The sequence below is a fragment of the Salvelinus fontinalis genome, chromosome 17 (assembly GCF_029448725.1).
Source record: "Salvelinus fontinalis isolate EN_2023a chromosome 17, ASM2944872v1, whole genome shotgun sequence".
NCBI lineage: Eukaryota > Metazoa > Chordata > Actinopteri > Salmoniformes > Salmonidae > Salvelinus > Salvelinus fontinalis.
Genome location: NC_074681.1, coordinates 40,546,735 through 40,568,383, shown reverse-complemented (window position 1 = coordinate 40,568,383; position 21,649 = coordinate 40,546,735). Strand labels below are relative to the sequence as shown.

Genomic DNA, 21,649 nt, shown 5'->3' with positions numbered 1-21,649 from the left:
CAAAACAGTCCTATAGCATAGATTCCGATTGGTCATTCCACTGATGGATATACCTTCCCATGGGCGCTTTCTGTTTTAATTTCTGCCCATAGACTGGGAGCAGCAGGATGGAGGCGTGATCTGATTTGCTTAAGGGATGACGTGGGAACTTCACCTTGTAGCCTTCCCAGAAGGGAGAATAACAATGGTCAAGTGTCCTCTCTTGTAGCACAGGAGACATTTTGGTAGAACTTTGGAAGCGCTTTTTTCAGATTTCCTTTATTAAAGTCCCCAGCGACGACAAATGCGAACAGCTGAACAGTTCCTTAAATGCCAACAGCTGAAAATTACTCCGGAAGGTAATGGGGTCAGTATTTGAGGGTGAGGAATGCAAGAACGGGAGAACAAAAGGACTTGAGTTACTGTATATTTTTAATCGTGAAATATACCCCTATGCCTTTAGTTCCCCGGAGTGTTCTTTCTTTCTGTCCGCGCGACGGACAGAGAACCCGGTTGGTTGGTTGGTTGGTTGGTTGGTTGGTTGAAGACAAAATCAAGGAAGAGTGACACATTTCCATAAAACAAATTATGTTGCAGTCCCTTGTCTCTCTGAAAGGAGATCCTCGCCCTGAGTTAGTCTACCTTATTGTCCAGAGATTGTACATTAGCAAGTAATATACTGGGTGGTTTGCCATCTTTTTGAGCCTGACTAGGATGCCGGCCCTCCTTCCTCTCCTCTGGTGGTGACGTTTTGGTAGAATGCCCGGGATGAATGGTACTGCTTCGGGAAATCCAAATAAAGGTTTGTGTCCAGGGAAGTCGAATTTGTGATGTGATCGCCGATCTAATGTTCAGGAGTTCTTGTTGGTTGTAGGAGATGATACCAGAAACGTTCTGAGCAAATAAAATAAGACATAACACAAAAACAAAACACAAAACTGCAAAGTTGTCTGTCGGCGCCATCTTGTATCGACTTTCGGAATGAATGGGTAAACGTGAAAGTGAATAGTTGTTTTTGTTTTAACCCTATCCAAAACCTTGACCCTTAAATTAAGCATTCGGAATGAATGGACAATGCTCAGCAGGATGAGCAACCCAGGGTGTCAAAACACTTTGAAATGTGATGTTTGGAGAAACGTAGAAATTTGACATTTGGAGAAACGTGTATAAATGTCAGAATCTGAAGTCAGACTGGTAAAACCATGAGATCTTGTTGGCTCACATACACACTCTGGCATTCAAAAGCAGCCCTATCAAAGAATTGTCAATTAATAATCATATCATTGGATGGAGTGAATGAATGGCTGCAGCAACCGTGTGACAAGCACAACTTGGGCTGCATAACAAATGAGGCCTATTTAGACAAACAAACAATTAAGTAGTTTGAACAATATAATAAGTCGTTCAAATGACTTAATATCTCATTTGAATGACTTGGTAAAAAAAGAGATAGTAAGTCGCTCAAACGATATTGCATTTTTTTGGGGGCCTTGGGCTTCAGGGCATCCATATATGTGTGTTCATTCATGAGCGTGTGTGTGTTCATTTGTGTGTGTGCATTCATTCATGTGCATGTATGTGTGTGCCTATGACAAAGGGAGATCCTCCACCCGTTGGCGGCGAGGGAGCAGGTGTGGCGGAGAGGAGGGTACGGGCGCGGAGGGGAGAGGGCCAAGGCCCAGGTGACGGCCTCCAGTGTGGGGGAGGACAGAGCCATGCTCCTGGGCTTCAGCATGATGGCCTTCTCTGTGCTCATGTACTTTCTGATCGGGATCACTCTGGTTAAACCCCACCTAAACAGGTAAGGGAGGCCTCTGGCAATAAGACGTTTATATATGGAGCAGAATCACTATCTGGTGAGTGGACACCGAGAGCTGGTGGTTTTGTACACTTACAATAGGTTATATTTCTAAGAATCAATCATATGATTCTAAGAATCAAAATCATCTGGGCTGAATTCGTGGGAGATGACTACTGTACCGTATGATCATCTTCAAAGTGAAGAATTGGAGTTAATGCAAGATAGCCAATAATGTAAGATAACTTCAGTAACACTACTGTAGGTGTCCTTGTGCATGCATTCATAACACCTTTATAACAGCTATAGAAAACATAACATTTGTCAGAAATTGTTGTAACTAGTTATGAGAAACCCCACATGATGTTATAAAACTAGTTATAATTGGTGTAATAGGGGATATTTCATATTGTTGTCATATGCTCTAAGGGAAACTGTTAATAACAACTACTATTACATGGTCTGCATGAAACATTATGTCATATGTTATTACATGCTACATACAAGATATTGTATCAGGTTATTATTTAATTTACCAACCTCTGTGTCACATTATTACATTGAATGGAATAATGGGCATCATAACCATGTCATATACCCTTATAAAGTGTGCACAGACACTAAGTAAATTGACATTCATTTGAGGTGTTATACAAGAGTTATGAATTTGCTTATACCATAGGATGAGTTGAGAGTATCACAAAACATAACCATTTAAAGGATCTCTAAGACATATGGGCAAAGGGGAGTATAGATGTACTTGTGCTTTGTATTTATTTTGACAACGAGACAACCACCAGTATGACAACAGTATGAACAGTCGTCAATAAACCAATTATAATTGTTTTATAAAATAATGTGGGGTTCCTCATTACTAGTTATGACAACTTATAACAGCTTATGACAAATGTTGTGTTATATAGCTGTTAAGAATGCATGCATAAGGACAGCTATAGTGTTACCATAACTTCTCATCAGTGGTGGAAAAAGTACCCAATTGTCATACTTGAGTAAAAGTAAAGATACCTTAACAGAAGATGACTCAAGTAAAAGTAAACATCACCCAGTAAAATACTACTTGAGTAAAAGTCTAAAAGTATTTGGTCTGAAATGTAATTAAGTGTCAAAAGTAAAAGTATAAATAATTTCAAATTCCTTATATTAAGCAAACCTGAAGGCACAATTTTCTTGTTGTAAAATGTATGGATAGCTGCCGCGCACTCAGATGCTATTTACAAATAAAGCGTTTGTGTTTAGCGAGTCCGCCAGATCAGAGGCAGTAGGGATGACCAGGGATGTTCTCTTGATACTGTAAGTGTGTGAATTGGACCATCTTCCTGTCCTGCTAAGCATTCAAAATTGAACGAGTAGTTTTGGGTGTCAGTTAAAATTTATGGAGTAAAAAGTACATTTTCTATCGGAATGTAGTGAAGTAAAATTAAAAGTTGTAAAAAAAATATAAATAGTAGAGTACAGATACTTATAAAAAACTACTTAAGCAGTACTTTAAAGTATTTTTACTTAAGTACTTTACACAACTGCTTCTCATCAACTGCTGATGGTTTCAGTGACTGGCATGAGGAGGCCAGCTGCTTGCTGGTCCAGGTTGATGTTCTGGATGAGTGGGCCGACTGCAGAGGGGTCAGCACTGCCCCATGCCTGAGGGTTCTGGTCAACCTCAGTACCTCTGGACAGAAGGCTCGCCTACACTACGATGAAGAGTCTGTACTCCTCAACGATGAGGTACAGTTGAAGTCGGAAGTTTACATACACCGTAGCCAAATACATTTAAACTCAGTTTTTCACAATTCCTGACATTTAATCCTAGTAAAAATTCCCTGTCGTAGGTCAGTTAGGATCACCACTTTATTTTAAGATTGTGAAATGTCAGAATAGTAGTAGGGAGAATGCTTTATTTCAGCTTTTATTTCTTTTATCACATTCCCAGTGGGTCAGAGGTTTACATACACTCAATTAGTATTTGGTAGCATTGCCTTTAAATTGTTTAACTTGGGTCAAACGTTTCGGGTAGCCTTCCACAAGCTTCCCACAATAAGTTGGGTGAATTCTGTCCCATTCCTCTTGACAGAGCTGGTGTAACTGAGTCAGGTTTGTAGGCCTCCTTGCTCGCACACGCTTTTTCAGTCTGCTAACAAATTTTCTATGTGATTGAGGTCAGGGCTTGTGATGGCCACTCCAATACTTTGACTTTGTTGTCCAACTTTGGAAGTATGCTTGGGGTCATTATCCATTTGGAAGACCCATTTACGACCAAGCTTTAACTTCCTGACTGATGTCATTAATGTTGCTTCAATATATCCACAAATTTATGTGGATATATTGAAGCAACATTAAAGACTGATGTCTTTAATGTTGCTTCAATATATCCACATAATTTTCCATCTTCATGAACCATCTATTTTGTGAAGTGCACCAGTCCCTTCTGCAGCAAAGCACCCCCACAACATGATGCTGCCACCCTTGTGCTTCACGGTTGGGATGGTTTTGGGGCAGTGGTTTTGGGGCAGTGGCTTCTTCCTTGCTGAGCGGCCTTTTAGGTTATGTCGATATAGTAATCGTTTTAATGTGGATATAGATATTTTTGTACCTGTTTCCATTACATCCCTTTCTGGAATTTTCCAAGCTTTTTAAAGGCACAGACAAGCTAGTGTAGGTAAACTTCTGACCCACTGGAATTGTGATACAGTGAATTATAAGTGAAATAATCTGACTGTAAGCAATTGTTGGAAAAATTACTTCTCATGCACAAAGTAGATGACCTAACCGATTTGCCAAAACTATAGTTTGTCAACAAGACATTTGTGGAGTGGTTGATAAATGAGTTTTAATGACTCCAACCTAAGTGTATGTAAACTTCCGACATCAACTGTAGAATAAAGGCCACCAGTGACTGAATGTCGCTAATTTGAGAAATTTGCTTCAGTCATTAATAAGGAGAAGCTTCCATCCGGAGTGACTGGTGTCTAGCTTATGTGCATTAGTCATGCGTGCAAGTCATGATATATATCGGACTTAGATAATATAAACAAAATATGTATACTATTTTCCCTTATCATTGCAGTGTTTCTACATACCCAAATGTCAAGTAGACAGGAAAGTCCTTGTGGACGAAGTGCAGAAAATCCAAAACACTTTGGAGGAGACACAAGGCAGTGAGTTGCGTTGTCTATCCGACCCCAGAAAATACCCCGAGGACACCATTTTGAAGAGGAAGTACACTTTAGGCCTTGCCCTGTGGTCTCTGCTGTGGCCCAGCTTGATGCTGGGCGGGGGAGCTCTACTGGTGGGCCTGGTGAAGCTCAACCAGAGACTGGCACACCTCTGTACGGAGCTGGGTAATGAGGCAGCAGGGGGTAGGCTGACAACGATGACAAATACCCAAGGCAAACTCTATCAGCTCCTTAGGTGGTCTGGCTCTGGACAGCACTCGCCTATGCAGGATGACTCAGTGAAGTGATAGCTGACAGTGGCTTTGTTCCAATGTGTAATAAGTGTACTACAATGTGTATTGTAATGTATCCAGTGAAAGGACATGGAGATAACATACTGTGTAGGTGATCCCCACTGTACAGAAGGAAGTTTATGGGTTGATGTAGTAGGAAATGGAAATAATTACATTATCCACTTTGTCCTGGATTTTTTTTATTGATATGCACAAGGGCTGCAGGGAATCCCACTGTATAATAAGAAATTAAATGCATTGGTTCTCAATATCTGAGACGGGGATACAGAGAAATTTAATTTTTTATTTAAACAGTACAATGAGTGAATGAATACAGGGTTCTTTCCAGACGTGGTAAAATGAATGAGTATGAAAGAGTAATTAGTGCATACTACAGGTCAAACAATATTTACAAAGATGAATAGCTAGATAAGAATATCAGCTTTAAAAACATGCAGGATAGCTTTTCACCATTGTGCTTTTACACTGTAGCCAGAGCAGCAGACCTTCAGTGAAACTCCACTAGATACATTTTCCTCCTTAAGCTCTTACGGCCCTTCATCCGTCTCTCATTTCAACAACTACAAGCTGTCCACTGGGGTGTAAAAGGATGTATTAGGCATAAGTCCAATGTTTTTGGGAGGGTTAGCGATTATATTTAGAGTTTGTCTACATTTAGAATACAAAAATATATTACCTCTAGAGTTATTCAAGGATCAAGTGATTTGCACAAAGTAGCAGTTCTCTTCATGGTGTGCCATTGTACCTCACCAGTAACAAAAAGGTAATTAACATGAAGTTCAAGTAAACACTAGTAAGAGAAAAGGATGACATTTCCCACAGCAAAAATGAAAAGAAACATTTATGATAGCTCTTGCATAGTGTATGTACTATGGGTATTGTAGTCGTCTCGTTTTGAATGGGTCCTGCCCAACAGTCTGTAACCTGTACAGAAACACACAGTCAGTAAATCATTTGGTGAAGCTGGCATACAACTGACTAATAACGTAGCTCTATGCAATGAGCAAACTGCAGGATCCACACTTACAAGGGAAGTTGTCGGGGAAGGGAACAGAAAAAGACACTTGAAGGGAGAACCACATTCTTTTTTAAACAACTTTACTGTATAGGGAGTTCATATGAAAGAGAATGCTGAGGAAGTCTGGAATAGTGTCTAATCTATACATACTTGAATTTTATAAAGACACAGTGAAGCATATTCCAATTCAGAAAAAAAAAAAAATTGGTTTCAAACACTTCCTAAAATGTCTGTTTAGATGTTTCACTGATAGTTTTCCGACCTGTGGGTTGTTTCTTTTCATTCGTTTTTTAAAGTGAAAGGCAGGGTACAATAGCCTTTATTCACAGTTCTTCCAGAGTCACCCTGTTAGGGAAGAGATAGGTGATACTGTCACAGTGCATAATTGTACATTTGTCTTCCGTGTACTGTCTGTACATAGTTGATAGACACCCTTAATGCCGTGTATATGCACAATTCAGAGATACTCCCATCTCTTGACCCTACTTTGCCGTGACACCAGTATTACAAGTCTATAGCACAGTACATAAATATCACAATTTGCATAGTGTAACAGCACGGCATTCTATAACATTGCACATCCTTTTCGCCCCCCTTTCCCTTTAAAAACAAAGCAACCAATACAAACAGAACAAGGATGAAATTGAATATCTATTTCATCTGGGCGTCGCAAAAGGACTTTACAGTTATTTTCTGTCGGTCATCCAAAACGTCTGCGTTGCAGCCAACAGTGCTGGACGGCAGCCATTTTGCACCTGAATGCTCCACACGCGTCGTAACACTGACAAACAAATACAAATGTTAGAGATCAGTGCTAACACAGAAGATACACAGGGATTGGAATAGTAGTGACTCATTCCCACGGTAAGACCGATAAGTAAGCTGTCGGGGGTGTGTGTGTGTGAGAGATATATATTTTAGTACTTTGGCTCAGTAGAAAATAAAGACTCAGAATAATATGTGCACATTATGGATACGAGACCATTGGGATACTTCTGTACAAAATGTCATACTTGAGGTCACGAAACATGACCGTTTCAATCTGAGGGGACACTGTGTAATCGTCACTTGAGATCAAACATGGGTCAGAAAGTTCTGCTCGCTAGCCTTAAAATTGACGGCAGACGATGAACGGACATCCTTGTCTGTTAACCATGCACCACTGGGATTTAACAATGCTGGTGGTATTCTGGGTAGTGTTCATTGGGCTCCAAGCGTAAGAAAACAGACTGCCATGATTTGTCCAATAAGAAGAAAAGAAAAAAAAAACACTTTCCGTTGCATGCCCTAATGAACATGACCCTGGGCAGGCCTTCTTGGTGTCCTGGCGTGCTAGTAGAATGTAGGCTAGAGATCCATTCTGTCCATAGTAAACTAGTGGATGGGGTACGCTATATAGGGATGCACAATATCGGCTGACAATAATATTAAAAATCAGCCAGCATATCAGTAGACGTGATATATTGGCCGATAAAGCAATAGATCAGCCTTCATCAATTGCTTGTAATCATGATTGGTCCCCTAATTTTACAAGGAGAAAACTTTATGGCCATATTGCAATACCAATATGGGAAAAATAATAGCCCAAAAGTATGATTATCGTATCAGCCCAGAATTTCCCCATCGGTGCATCCCTAATATCCAGTTGGCACCCTTCTAACGGATGGGTTCATAAGTTAGCGGATGATGTAGAGACCCGTTCTAGCCTTTCACTAACAGCTCTATCCATTCATATCTATATTCATGGGCGCTAGCTCTGCCAGCTTAGCTGGCGGATGGTGTCGAGATCCGCCCGTGTCCTCTCTGCGTTGCTGCTGCTCTCCAGGCCTATGGAACCTCTCAGTTCATGGCGTGCTGGCGGATGGTGTGGAAGATCCAGTCCATTTTGGTGGTCCAGCCGCCGTGGTGGGCGTCATTCATCTGCTTCATGAAGTAGTCCAGGGCCTCCTGCTCCGTCTTGTCCAAGGCAAGGGTCTTGCGGATGTAGGCGATGTCGTCGAACGACTGCAGCTCGGGCATGCCGGAGCCCAGCATCATGGAGAACAGGTTGATGAAGAGGTTGGCGTGCTGCCGGATGGCCAAGTAGGCCTTGTAGCACATCTCCTGAAACCTGGGGGAGTGGGAGGACAATTGTGAGGGAGAATTAGGCTGGGAAACATGGAACCTAGCTGGGTTAGGAAGCATGTGTTTTGTGCTAATAACTGTGCTCCAAAATGGCTCCTGAGGGGATTAATAAAGTTGTAATGTATTACCAGTAGAGCAATGATATCACTCTATAACACAATTTCATGTTCAGATCAATTAAAAGCAAAATGTAGTCAGAGTTCCCCATGTAGCCTTTTTAAAAAACACAAGCCTTGCACTTCAGAGTAGTGAATCTAATCCGTAATATTCACTGATAGGAAAGCTAACATTAACAAAAATACAGATACTGTACCTCTCAAACTCCCTGGTTTTTGTGCACTCCTGGGTTCCTTTGCTGATGACGATTAAGAAGTCCTGTGTCAAGACAAAAGGCACCCGCTCTCGCTTGTAGCCAAACTTCTTCTTCTTGTGATCCAGGAAATGGCCAAAGTCTATGTGGAATAGCTGCAAGGAGAAAAGACAAAAACAAAGAGCATCACAAAAACTGCTGACAGGCCTCCTATAACCAGGGAACGTTAAGAAAAAAGAAAAGTCTATGTAGGGTTGCAAAATTCCAGTAGCTTTCCCAGAAATCCTGGCGGAGGATTCCCAGAATTCCTACGTAATTGCAGAAATCTTCACACCAGGATTTCTGGAAAACTGGGTAATTTGGGGAAACATACCAGAACTTTGCCACCCTGAGTCTGTGAAGTACCTGTCCATCATCTTTGACCATGATGTTGCTGTTGTGTCGGTCACCGATCCCCAGGATGAAGGTGGCTACGCAGTATCCCGCACACGACCGTGTGAACAAGTCAATGGCCTGGTCGTACCTGGACACATTTCAATGGGTACATGTCATTAGACCAAAGACATGAAACTACAACAATCCTATTGAAGCTAAAGAAAGACAACCATAAGGCATTTTATAAGAATACAGTACATTCCACTTATAGGCAATTCGTGGATACTTTTGCCCTTTCAAGGATTAACCCCCCCCCCCCATATGTGACAGTCTATTCCTTAATATACACCCAATATGTCTAACACAATCTAGCATGACTAAGCGTTTAGCACCTAGCATAGCTTAGAAGAACGTAGGCCTACTGGTCATGCATTCTAAGATGTATGCTATGCTGTTGTGGATATTGAAACGTAGCCCAGTGCTCACATCTCTCCCCTGTTCTTGTCCTTGAGCCACTGGTGCAGCGTGTGGCTGTTGAACTGCAGCGCCCCCTTCAGGCCTCCTTTACACTGGATCTGCATGATGGTGTGGGAGTTCCTCACCACCTCGATCAGGCCCACGCAGTCGCCGATGGACAGGCAGCCGTACGGCAACATCCTGGGGACAAAAACAACCAAATAGGATGACCGGGAGGTCTACCACGGCTACAGTCTCATCGATACATCATTCATCTACCAATCGATAGACATGCATTGATTCCTTCTGTTCAATCAGAAGTGCATCCTGACGGTCAATCCACCAACAGAGAATGGGATGTGATCAGTACAATATGATACAGATCTAAGAAATATTACTCCTAATCTGGAAGTAACAATTCATTTCCCCGATTCATTTTTTAAAAACTTTATTTAACTAGGCAAGTCAGTTAAGAACAAATTTGCATTTACAATGACGGCCTACCTATGGAAGCTATACATTCACTCCCTCCAAAAAACAACCCGACTTTCAATCAACCTACATTCCTCCGCTTCGTATCTCATTTAGGCTACACTAGTTTCCAGTTCAGAGTTGACATTATCAGCTCCTACGGAAAGTAATGGACTCAATGTTTAATGAATCGGACGAGTCGCTCCTAATTTTAGGCTCCTGCCATCAAGGAGAAGAACATGAAGGGTGTAATCGACTATTCATGCATGCTGCTGCGTTAAGCGGCTACAGAGACTAGTACCTGAGATCAAGCCCCTGGTTCTGCCAGATGTTCTCCATTATCCTAATGATCTGCAGAGTCAGCATGTCCTGCCTCAGATCTGAAAGAGGTGAGAGTGAAATAGCAAGATGAGGAGTCTGAGCTTTGATCACACTAATGCAATATGAATCGGTGCCAGGGCAAAATGGGATTCGGTAAGCATGTTTATCGTCTAGTGTGTCCATAGTGAGTCAAGGGGGTTGGGCGATTCATTTTGCATTAGCAAGATGTACCATCTCCATTCTTGAAGATGATCTCGTTGCTCTGGAAGAGCAGCTCTGACATCATGTCGGGATTCTCCCAGTTGAGCCACAGAGGCCGTTTGGCCGATGACATCATCCGGCACTCTTCCAAGCTGAAAGAGATGGCAAACGTATCAACACAGACTCAGAATAACGTTACAAAAACATTTTGAACACAGTACAGCCTGTCATTAAACCTAAGTTCACAGGACACATTTCTTGGTTTCTTTGTTCAAACATTCAGAAGAATATGTGGACGTTCGTGGTTACGTTTACTGCGAGATATAAAACCGGCAGTACCGGAGGTTTCCCAGCTGGTGAGCTGGGTTGAGCGGAGAGGTGAAGCTCTGTAGGGCATCCATGTAGTCAGGCCTTTTCATCTGCTCCACCAAGAACTTCATCTGAACCTGAGGGCAGAGAGAGAGAGAGCGCACGCTTCACTTTACTGCAAGTGTAGGGAGTCCATAGTCCTGAAGACCAAGGAGGCCTTTATAGCAGTTCCACACTCCTTTTTGCTTAGTATCTAGTTTGTTGTAAGTAAGAAAAACATCACGAAAAAGACTGATCAATTGAGGCTTCCATATTAGGGCGGGAAGTGGGAAGGCCTTGATCACGTCGCAAACGTTACCTTCTGGGCCTCGTCCTTCTTCTCCTGCTTGAGGAGGTCGGTGAGGTTGATGAGCTTCTCCATGGCCTCCACCTGTCTGCTCAGGTGCTTCAGGTACATGCCACAGGCCCGGCAGTAGGACTCCAGCAGCAGACCAAAACGTTGGCTCACTGTCTTGTTGTGCATCTCAGACCTGGAGGCAGAGAGAACAACTTATGTGATTGTGCACCCCTATACAAATGTACTAGCAAGACTTTTCTCAATCACATTCAATGTAACCTCTGTAAGCCTTTTCTTTACGTAAACCTTAAAATGCAGAAATGAAGCATGTTTTACAAGATTTACACCAGCAGAATGGAATTCCGGCTGCCTAAGGCAAATTCAAGCAATCCTCCACACACACATTTGGTTTCATAAACACCATAAGGCTAGTGGACTAGTAAGGAAACAAAACTCACTTGAGATGCCAAAAGAAGAAATGTCCTATCCGCTGATTGGTCAAAGCCTTCTTCAGCAGAAAGCGGGCCAGTGGGTTATCGAGGTACTGCTCGTACTTCAGAACCTGGTGGCCAGAAACGCAGTATGTTCAGAACACACACCCAAAATGAAATGCATCTGATCGGATTAGAAGCCACCATGTAACAGAAAGCAGTTAGCCTGAGGGGTCATATTGAATTCTTTATGTAGTGTAAAATAATTAAAACACTGTCAAACGTAGGTGTCAAAGCCATTCAAAAACACATCAAGCTGACAGTCAATGACAGCCATGTTGAATCCAAGAATAGTATGTGTATAGAATGGACAAGCCACACCCCATCTCTTGATTCATTACAGACTAAGAGTGGGTCTTATTATTGTACCTGGACCAGCTGAATGAGGTATTGAGAGAGTCTGTCGTCCGTTAAGTATTTTTCAAGGCACTTCACAGCAAAGTCTCGGATCATGGGATCAGGGAAGTTGCAGTCCAGCAACTCCATGGCTTGTTCTGGCTTCATGGCTGGCCAGTCCTTTAAAAGGCAATACATCTGGAACAAAGATTTTTTTTTTTTTTTAAGTATATAAAGAACACAAAGGCAACCTGCCTAAATTACTACAGACCCGTAGCACTCACGTTCATAGCCATGAAGTGTAGCCATGAAGTGCTTTGAAAGGTTGGAAATGGCTGACAACACCATTATCCCAGAAACCCTAGACCCACTCCAATTTGCATACCACCCAAACAGATCCACAGATGATGCAATCTCTATTGCACTCCACACTGCCCTTTCCCACCTGGACAAAAGGAACACTTATATGAGAATGCTATTCATTGACTACAGCTCAGCGTTCAACACCATAGTACCCTCAAAGCTCATCACTAAGCTAAGGATCCTGGGACTAAACACCTCCCTCTGCAACTGGATCCTGGACTTCCTGACGGGCCGCCCCCAGGTGGTGAGGGTAGGTAGCAACACATCTGCCACGCTGATCCTCAACAGTGGAGCTCCCCAGGGGTGCATGCTCAGTCCCCTCCTGTTCACCCACGACTGCATGGCCAGGCACGACTCCAACACCATCATTAAGGTTGCAGACGACACAGCAGTGGTAGGCCTGATCACCGACAAGATTGACCTCCCTACAGGCTAAGACCTGGCGGTGCCAGAATAACAACCTATCCCTCAACGTAACCAAGACTAAAGGAGATGATTGTGAACTACAGGAAAAGGAGGACCGAGCACGCCACCATTCTCATTGACGGGGCTGTAGTGGAGCAGGTTGAGAGCTTCAAGTTCCTTGGTGTCCACATCAACAACAAACTACAATGGTCCAAACACACCAAGACAGTAGTGAAGAGGGCACAACAAAGCCTCTAAGGAAACTAAAAAGACTTGGCATGGTTCCTGAGATCCTCAAAAGGTTCTACAGCTGCAACATCGAGAGCATCCTGACTGGTTGCATCAGTGCCTGTTACGACAATTGCTTGGCCTCTGACCGCAAGGCACTACAGAGGGTAGTATGTACGGCCCAGTACATCACTGGGGCTAAGCTGCCTGCCATCCAGGACCTCTACACCAGGCGGTGTCAGAGGAAGGCCCGAAAAATTTTCACCGTCCCCAGCCACCTCAGTCATAGGCTGTTCTCTCTATTACCGCATGGAAAGAGGTACCGGAGTGCCAATGTAACCGATGTGAAATGGCTAGCTAGTGAGCAGTGGTGCGTGCTAATAGCATTTCAATCGGTGACGTCACTCGCTCTGAGACCTGAAGTAGTTGTTCCCCTTGCTCTGCAAGGGCCGCGGCTTTTGTGGAGCGATGGGTAACGATGCTTCGTGGGTGTCAGTTGTTGATGTGTGCAGAGGGTCCCTGGTTCGAGCCCAGGTAGGGGCGGGGAGAGGGACGGAAGCTAAACTGTTACACCAAGTCTAAGACAAAAAGGCTTCAACAGTCCAAGCCATAAGATTCCTGAACAGGTAATCAAATGGCTACCCAGACTATTTGCATTGTGTGCCACCCACCACCTGCCAACCCCTCTTTTACGCTACTCTCTGTTCATCATATATGCATAGTCACTAACTATACATTCATGTACATACTACCTCAATTGGGCCGACCAACCACTGCTCCCGCACATTGGCTAACCGGGCTATCTGCATTGTGTCCCACCCACCACCCGCCAACCCTCTTTTACGCTACTGCTACTCTGTTCATCATATATGCATAGTCACTTTAACCATATCTACATACTACCTCAAAATCAGCCTGACTAACCGGTGTCTGTATGTAGCCTCGCTACTTTTATAGCCTGTTTTATTTCATTACTTTACCATTGTTCACCTAATACCTTTTCTGCACTATTGGTAAGTAAGGTCTACTACACCTGTATTCAGCCCCTACTTAAAGGATAGCTGTATTCCCAGTCATGTGAAATCCATAGATTAGGGCCTAATTTATTTATTTATTTAAATTGACCGATTTCTTTATATGAACTGTAATTGTTGCGTTTATATTTTTGTTCAGTGTATATCAAATGTCCCCTTGCCATGGTAGGCTATAAAGATAGCAATTGAAATGAGAGACTGTTTACCTGTGCAACCTCATCCCTGGAGTTCCATTTCACTGCCAGGAGAATCTTGGGCAGTATCTCCGGGATACTGACGCAGTAATGTCTACAGTAAGAGAAAAATAGCAAACCTTTGAATGTAGAAAATTGCTTTCCTCCATTAAGATCACACACACACTTCTCAAATCATGAGCAGCACACATCTTAGTACAAGTACTTAGTACCTTGAGCAGGTAACCAAACTATTTCAGGTGTAAGAAATTTTGGATAAATCTTGCATGGGTTTTGTTTATGCGTTTTTCATAATATAAATATATGTATTTGTTGATAAAGCACACACAGAGTAATACCTGTGCCTCCAGAGAAAGTCCTTCTCCTGCTCAGTTATTTCAGACAGTGGGTCTCTGTTACACACCAGGCGCAGCTGTTCGTTGTCGCTGTCCGTCAGAGGGTTGTCTCTTGCCAGTCTGTTACTCTGCAATAGAGAACATTATGCTGCTTATTAAAACTACAGTACTGGTGGAAAGCAGGGTCACGTTCAATAAACACTCAGTTGTAAAAAGTTTTGCAACATAAAACAAAACCTGCGTTCATATTGGACACACTCAGGTAGTTCCCGGATCACAGAATTTTGTTCATGTTTTGTGCCTCATGAACATGTCACCAGTGTCTCCTGGGGCATCTCTAGTACACACAACTTGTCAACAGCATTAACCCTTTGAAACGTACGATCACATTTGTGATAATTGTTGAGTGGTCCCTGCAGCGTACCGTTGCAAATATGTGATTGAAACAATAGCAACCAAACGTATGATGTAACAAACGCGTCTAAACAGCATTGTTGTCTGAAAAGCATCTAAACAATGTTTTGTACTGATTGGAAATAAAAGGTCTTTACAACTTTATTCTTAAATTTCACCTTTTATTGTAAAAAAAGAAAAAAAGTGACCTTCAGCCAATCATACGGAACACATCCATTACATAAACCAGTGTAAATAACAGGTGTCGCTGACAAAAATAAGATAGTGACCTAACAGCTAGACCTGTTTACAATGTACCAGATCTCTGGTAAGCACAAGGGAGTAATATTTTTTAGAAAAGAGATGCGTGAGAGCTAAGCTAACAGCAGCTAAATTCTTTATGATGGCAGCCATGTTGGTTTATGTTTGATAAGCGAAAATTCCCTAATCCCAGAATGCATGATTTGTCACCAGTGCCTGAAAACATACAGTACCAGTCAAAAGTTGACACCTAATCATTCAAGGGTTTTTCTTTATTTTTACTATTTTCTACATTGTAGAATAATAGTGAAGACATCAAAACTTTGAAATAACACATATGGAATCACGTATTAACCCCCCACCCAAAAAAAGTGTTAAACAAATCAAAATAAATTGTCCGCAACAGTGAAATGGGCTACTTCTTTTGTGAATTAATAAAGAGGCGGAACACACCTCAACTGTTCGAAAATTAAACATCTTTAGAAAATAATTTTAAATTGACAAGTTGAAACAGCCTATAGATAATTAGTAGGCAGCGTGCCTTGGTTTGAGGGCAGCGCGGGTTAACTGTCCTGCTGTGTAACAATCACATTTTGTATTGATCACAATCACAATATAACTGTCTATGTTACAAGCCAGGAAAACTAGCTAGCAGTACTGTACGTTGGCTACTATGAAGAAGGGAGGATGACATCAAGACTGACATCAAGAGCATAAAAAAAATCTAAAATACACTTGTGCGAGCAACTGTTACACAAGATATTTGGAACTCATACGTGAAAAGGTTAAATCATTACAACAGATTAACATACAATGTCAATATTGACTTAGACCAAACAAAAACACTTGGGACTTACCAAACCGGTGTGGCAATAGTTGAAGCCCAGCTCCCGGGATATGTTCCAGTTGGCGTGCTCCTCGATGGCCGGCATGTCGGGGAACTTTACTGGGTTACTGAAGTGGTCAAACTCCAGCTCCAGGCAAGGGGTTTCCTGTGGGCCCAGAGCAATATAATGGAAAGGTCATTTGGCGTCATCCAAAAGGGCTTATGAGAACAATGGCATCCTATTATTGTGGGATTAACTTGTGTGTCAATGAGTAATTAATAAAGATGGATAAGAGGCTTAGACAGTGAAAGGGGAGATGCAGATTATTGCTAACTGTAGCTTTGTGTGTGTGTGTGTGTGTTAGATCCAATGCATGTCTTTCCATATGCGTGTGTAGCTAGCTAGCCAACACCTCAGACCTTGTTCGGATTGGAGCCGGTGACTCCGATAGCATTGAGCAGGTCTTCCAGGCCGTGGGGCACGGGCCATAGGTTGAGGGCCATCTTTCCAGCCACCAGCGTGTGGGTGTAATCAAACAGGTTGATGTTTCCCCAGGCTAGTGGACAGTGCTCCTGCAGCAACATTAGCACAATGATGGATTGTATTGTAGTCAATGTATGGAGTTGCATTGAAATTGGGATCAATGTAAATCGAGTTTAAAAATGTATAAAGAGGATATAGAATCCCAAGCTATACAAGTACAAGATTGAAAGCTATTGTTGTGCAAAGAAAATGCATGTGACACAAGTAGGATTTGTCAAAGCCAGGAAAGTGAGTGGTACTGTTCATATCAATTACACTACCCAAACACCCAATTCATTTACTTTTTCCACATCTCCATGTATTCCCCAATCATTATTAATCTACACCAGGTTTCTCAAACTGACTGGCGGCCCGGAGGCCACATCAGGCCCGAAAGCTGTTTCCCTCCAGCCCCCATGACAACAGTAACACCGACATTGGCCCCCAGGTATTTTGAATTAAAGACCTGATTTACACTATTGATACTTTGGTCAAACCAAAGTAACTATTTTCTGTCAGAAACAACAAATTCTTGAAACCGGTGGGCAGGAGACAGAGCTCACCTCTTTGGCCCCCTTCCTCCCTTTCACAGAACAGATTGACAGACAGAGTCGGGCGGCGCGGGGGATGTCTGGAATGTACATGTCGTAGTTCAGCCACTCGTTCCACCTTGGATGTACAACAAAAACATTCTCTCAAACAGACATCCCTATGAAGCTAACATTAAGTAGGCTACACTACAGTATGTGATTTAGCAAGTACTTCATTAAGAAAGTAATTTATTATGGATGCAGGATGGCATACCTGGGGTTTGAGCATGGCACACGCTGAGTGTTCACGTTGTCACACAGCTGCTCCCCACCGTGGTAAATCCCAGTCCGGACGTAGATCTAGATCAATAGCAGAGACAAACATGAATAATTTACATAGACGTCTTTGACAGAAACCTTGATTGCACTACTAAAAACAACAATGACATCCAGGACATTTGGGCCCCAAACGTGATCTAAAATGTAGTTCCCCTTCTCCACCAGGACCTGCACTGAACAGAACTGTCAACCGGGTTCAGTGAGGATTTTTTGGGGGGAAAACAGGGAGGTTCTACTTGAACTTGTTTAATAAGAACATGGGTTTTTGTTTTCTGTTGCAAAACATTTTGATACGCCCTACTGAACACCACCCAAAGGTCCTCAAGTACAGTACCTTGTCAATGTCCCTGATGTTGACATTGACGTAGGTGGCACACAGTATCCTTATCCTCAGCGTGCCGTTGATGGTCCACAGAGACTTGGTGGCCGTCTCGCCGTTCATGTAGGGAGTGGCCGTGGAGATGCGGCGGGCATACGAGGGCATGGTAAAGGTGTCGATGGGCAGCTGTGAGTACAGGCTGTCCTTGGCCATTAGCATGAGGTTGGGCATGCGCCCCAGCATGATGCAACTCCTCACGTACTGGGAAGGAAAGGCAATAGACATTAGACGCTACACCAAGCGAGAGGTATTAAACATACCTCTCGCTTGGGATGTCTGAATGGAAACCATTGTTTTGCACAGTTGCTATTACCTGTGTAACATTGCTAGCTAGTCATTGGACAGTCATTCAAACATGCTGCAGACAGGATTCAAAGAAAGAATGTCCTCAACACATTATTTTTCAAAGCCAAAGTTTCAAATCACAGACTGTCGTCAAAAAAATGCCTTATTTGGGAATCTCTTCTTTCGATTCGCTCATATTTAAAAAACACACAGGCAAGAGACTAACTACAGAGGTTTGAATGTATCCCTATTCAAGATGTGGAGTAGGCATCAGAGCAGTGTGTGTGTGTTATACCTTGTATTGACTCAGGGGGTATTTCTCCAGCAGGTACTCGTCGCAGCCGCACACCTTGAGGATGTACTTGCCCTGATACTCCTGCACGCACATCTTGAGCTGCTCGTGGGACAGCAGCATGCTACGTGTCTTCTTGCGGATGGCCTCTGCGATCACGTGCTCCGGCACGCAGTCGTGGTTGATCTTCAGCGTGTACTTCTGCTTGTCGTTGCTCGGTGACACGATGACCCATATGACCACTATGATTTGACCTTGGAGGGAAAGAGGAATACGCGTGTTATTAAAGGATCATAACGTGGTAAGCCAAGTAAATGTAAGTTCAAGTCTTCCACCATCCAACCCGATACATCACACGTCACCAAACATATTTAAAACAAGTGGTTGGTGGTTCTGTCAATGCTTACAATAGGCTATTTTGATACAAATTTAGGCTGCACATGGCTGGGCTACTTCAACTTTGCCACAGACCCCAAAACTTCATTGTGTCTCCCATGTCCTACCTTTGTCAAGCTTATTGAAGATGTGCTTAGGTAGTTCTACTGACGACTCTACATTGGGAGGGTAGACGTACAACGCTCTACTGATGGGTCCGTTAGTGTCTCGGAGGTCCACAGACTCCTTGCAGACATTTAATATGTTCCTTCTAAAGTCCTGGACCTCCGCGTCCTTGACCAGGTCAAACTCACATATAGGCATTCCTATGGCAAAACCTGCACACACACAAAAAAAAATAGAATTTCATGCACTTCTACAGCTACATTTTATCAAGCTTTATCCTCTCAGTATTCATGAAATTTGAGGGCTGATTTGAAGACCTGAGGCCACACCATTCTGTGTGCTTATGCGACGTCAGTGACTTAGTATAAAGAATACAAGAGACATACCAATTTCTCGGTTTAGTATTTTCTCCTCTCGGTTGCCTACTGGCTCGATGACTTTCAGGAAGGCCTGAAAAAGCCTTAGGTCGCACAGTCTCCTCGTCTCATCGTAGAACTCCTCTCTCTCAGCCTCTTGGGTAACGCTGACAAAGATGTAGGAGGTCTCCTCCTGTAGGAGGTGGTGGAGCGGATACTTCCTGGCCTCCTTGAAGAGTTCGTGTTTCACCGAAATGAGTGTGGCCTCACGTGTGCACTCCAATGTCAGAATCATTCCATTGGGGAGAAGGCAGTCCACCATGATACTCGGGGGCATCAAGTGCATGCCCCATAGTTCTCCCGAAGATGGCCTGGGAGGCATGGTGGTCGGGTCGGCTGCTCCTCACTATGCTAATAATTACAATGAGTTGGGTCGACCAGCTGGAGAGAGAGAGGCAATTACATAAGATGCAGTGACCCATTTATAAAATGTCCATTCTGCATGAGATAGTTAGCTAGCTACTAAATATTTTTAATGAGAGCAGAGGCATTGAGTGCAAGTGCTCACTAATAACTATCATATTATAGCAGGCAGTTGCTTACACTACATTATAAAATAATAAGTTATATTGTTCACTGTCCAAAAAAAATGGAAATGCATGGGACAGCTCAAGCAGGAAACTACAGTTCCTCTTGGACAGATGCTGCTCGAAGAAAATATTTTTCATAACAATAGATAGTTTGATAGCTAAATGAAGAGGTTGACAGGTCACTCACTGTGTAATCTGGCAAACTAACAGTGGTGTAGCAATGTGTCACAACAAGTAATGGAACGGGAAGACTGTAGTTAGCTAGTTAATGAAGTAGCTAACTAGCTTGCTAACTAACAGTTAGCGGTTTAGAGAATTTTGTAACATCATTAATTCTGTCCTATGGGTATATTAGGATGGCACACGTTTGAAAACTAACCGGCAATTGTTATTTGCATTTTGCTTAATAGAATGCATCTATAGCTAGTGAGTGACAGGGTTAAACTTAGCTATCTAAAACACCGGTGCCGCCAGCTAGCTAATATTAGCTAACAAACCGCTACGCTAGCCATTAGCAAGCTAGTTGTTTGTGCAGAGTTAGCTAGGCTAGCTGGCACAAGCTAAATGTCCAATGTCAATGCCTCATCATATTTGCAACTAGCCGTGTTGTCGTCTCGTTAAATTATGTATTTATTAGTTATTATTGTCATTTGACAGCATTTTCTATTTTATGACAAAATACCTGGCATTTGCAGGCAAACATTAGTTTGGTTATCGTCTCGCTCAAGTAACGCCCTGTTTTCAGTCATAACATGCAACTTTCTCCCGAGAATAGCTAGCAAATTTGAGGCAACTGTGAGCTAGCTAGCTAAACAAACCATATTCCTACCCGTTCTAGACCTCTCGCCCTCAGACGTAGCGCTGGCTTGCTACTCCATCCAATTGTCGGGACAGTCAGGTTTCTCAACAAATACGTCTTTCGCTATCAATATGAATGTTTTCCCAAAGAATAAGTCCATTACATTCCATGTCGCGATGCCCTGCTCAATAGCGGAAAAAACTGCATTTTGATTGCTCGCAAGCCGCCGGTCAGAGAGCTTAGTGTTCGTTTGACAAAGCTGCCTGCCTGGCGGTTTCCACTAGCTTCTATAGCCACAAAATCCAAATTGACAAAAATATATATATAGCTGTTTGGTCTTAATGTAAGGCTAGGGTTGAACATAAGGTTGGCAATGTGGTTTAGGTTAGGATTAGGTTTAAAATACAATTTTAAGAATATACATTCTCGAAATGGGCGGGGTTTAGGACTTTGTGGCTATAGAAACTAGTGACGACCATGGCATCGGGTTTTTGACCTCGGAAGACATGATGCATAGAATGTTCTTTCTGTCTTCTATTCAAACAATTTATGCCATCTCACCAACAGCATTTTAAACATTTTACATAATATTTAAAAGTGTTAAAACTCTCAAAAATCTTTGTAAGAAAACACAGTCCTGAAATAAAAGTGTTATATTCTGACAGCATTGCAACAAATCAAATAAAAAATGCAGGACTACAATAAATATGGAGATGTAGGATAGGGGTAGCCAACAGTAGTTGGTAGCCAGGGATGGCAAACAGGAGGGATGAATCTGTTTTAATGCTGGATGTGAACAAAACCCTGCACTTACAGTCCACCCGAACAATTAGGCCTACTGGTCACTCCTTATGGCTATCGATCCAAAACTATGCTTCTGGTCAAGGGGGTAACATTGTTATGAAGGGGACAGCAGAGGGGGTCAAATTCAAATTCCTTTCTTGCTTGTAAAATATTTACTGCTTTCCATTGCTGTCAGAGGGAGCTGGAAGTGGGCAAGTGGCAC

The 21,649-nt window shown here is 42.7% G+C and overlaps 2 protein-coding genes across 2 annotated transcripts; one reads left to right on the top strand and one right to left on the bottom strand.

Annotated features, from left to right (window-relative positions):
- Positions 1-1,553: 1,553 nt before the first annotated feature.
- Positions 1,554-5,516, top strand: kcnmb3 (potassium calcium-activated channel subfamily M regulatory beta subunit 3; the record flags this gene model as incomplete). Its single annotated transcript, XM_055867479.1, is given in 3 exon segments — positions 1,554-1,780; positions 3,346-3,520; positions 4,860-5,516. Coding segments are annotated over 3 exon segments (798 nt in total), but the record flags the coding sequence as incomplete, so codon positions are not given.
- An 8-nt stretch (positions 5,517-5,524) lies between these two features.
- LOC129814381 (phosphatidylinositol 4,5-bisphosphate 3-kinase catalytic subunit alpha isoform-like) lies at positions 5,525-21,073 on the bottom strand. The gene is made up of 21 exons (XM_055867478.1): positions 20,674-21,073; positions 19,285-19,695; positions 18,901-19,110; positions 18,401-18,651; positions 17,776-18,021; positions 17,377-17,462; positions 17,136-17,241; positions 16,470-16,622; positions 16,081-16,215; positions 14,573-14,697; positions 14,247-14,328; positions 12,044-12,208; positions 11,642-11,745; positions 11,205-11,376; positions 10,877-10,983; positions 10,568-10,689; positions 10,317-10,395; positions 9,575-9,745; positions 9,119-9,236; positions 8,717-8,868; positions 5,525-8,389 (listed from the first exon to the last, which is right to left on the bottom strand). The coding sequence occupies exons 2-21, from the start codon at positions 19,634-19,636 to the stop codon at positions 8,119-8,121; spliced, it is 3,207 nt and encodes a 1,068-aa protein (XP_055723453.1). The 5' UTR covers positions 19,637-19,695; positions 20,674-21,073; the 3' UTR covers positions 5,525-8,118.
- Between the last annotated feature and the right edge of the window lie 576 nt (positions 21,074-21,649).

Bases quoted from the DNA above. Each gene is read 5' to 3' on its own strand.
- LOC129814381 (XM_055867478.1), bottom strand. From the start codon at position 19,636: ATGCCTCCCAGGCCATCTTCGGGAGAACTATGGGGCATGCACTTGATG. The intron at 18,652-18,900 runs GTAGGACATGGG...TTTCCCTCCAAG, and splicing joins CTTCAATAAGCTTGACAAAG to GTCAAATCATAGTGGTCATA. The intron at 9,746-10,316 runs GTACTAGTCTCT...TTTTGTCCCCAG, and splicing joins AACCAGGGGCTTGATCTCAG to GATGTTGCCGTACGGCTGCC.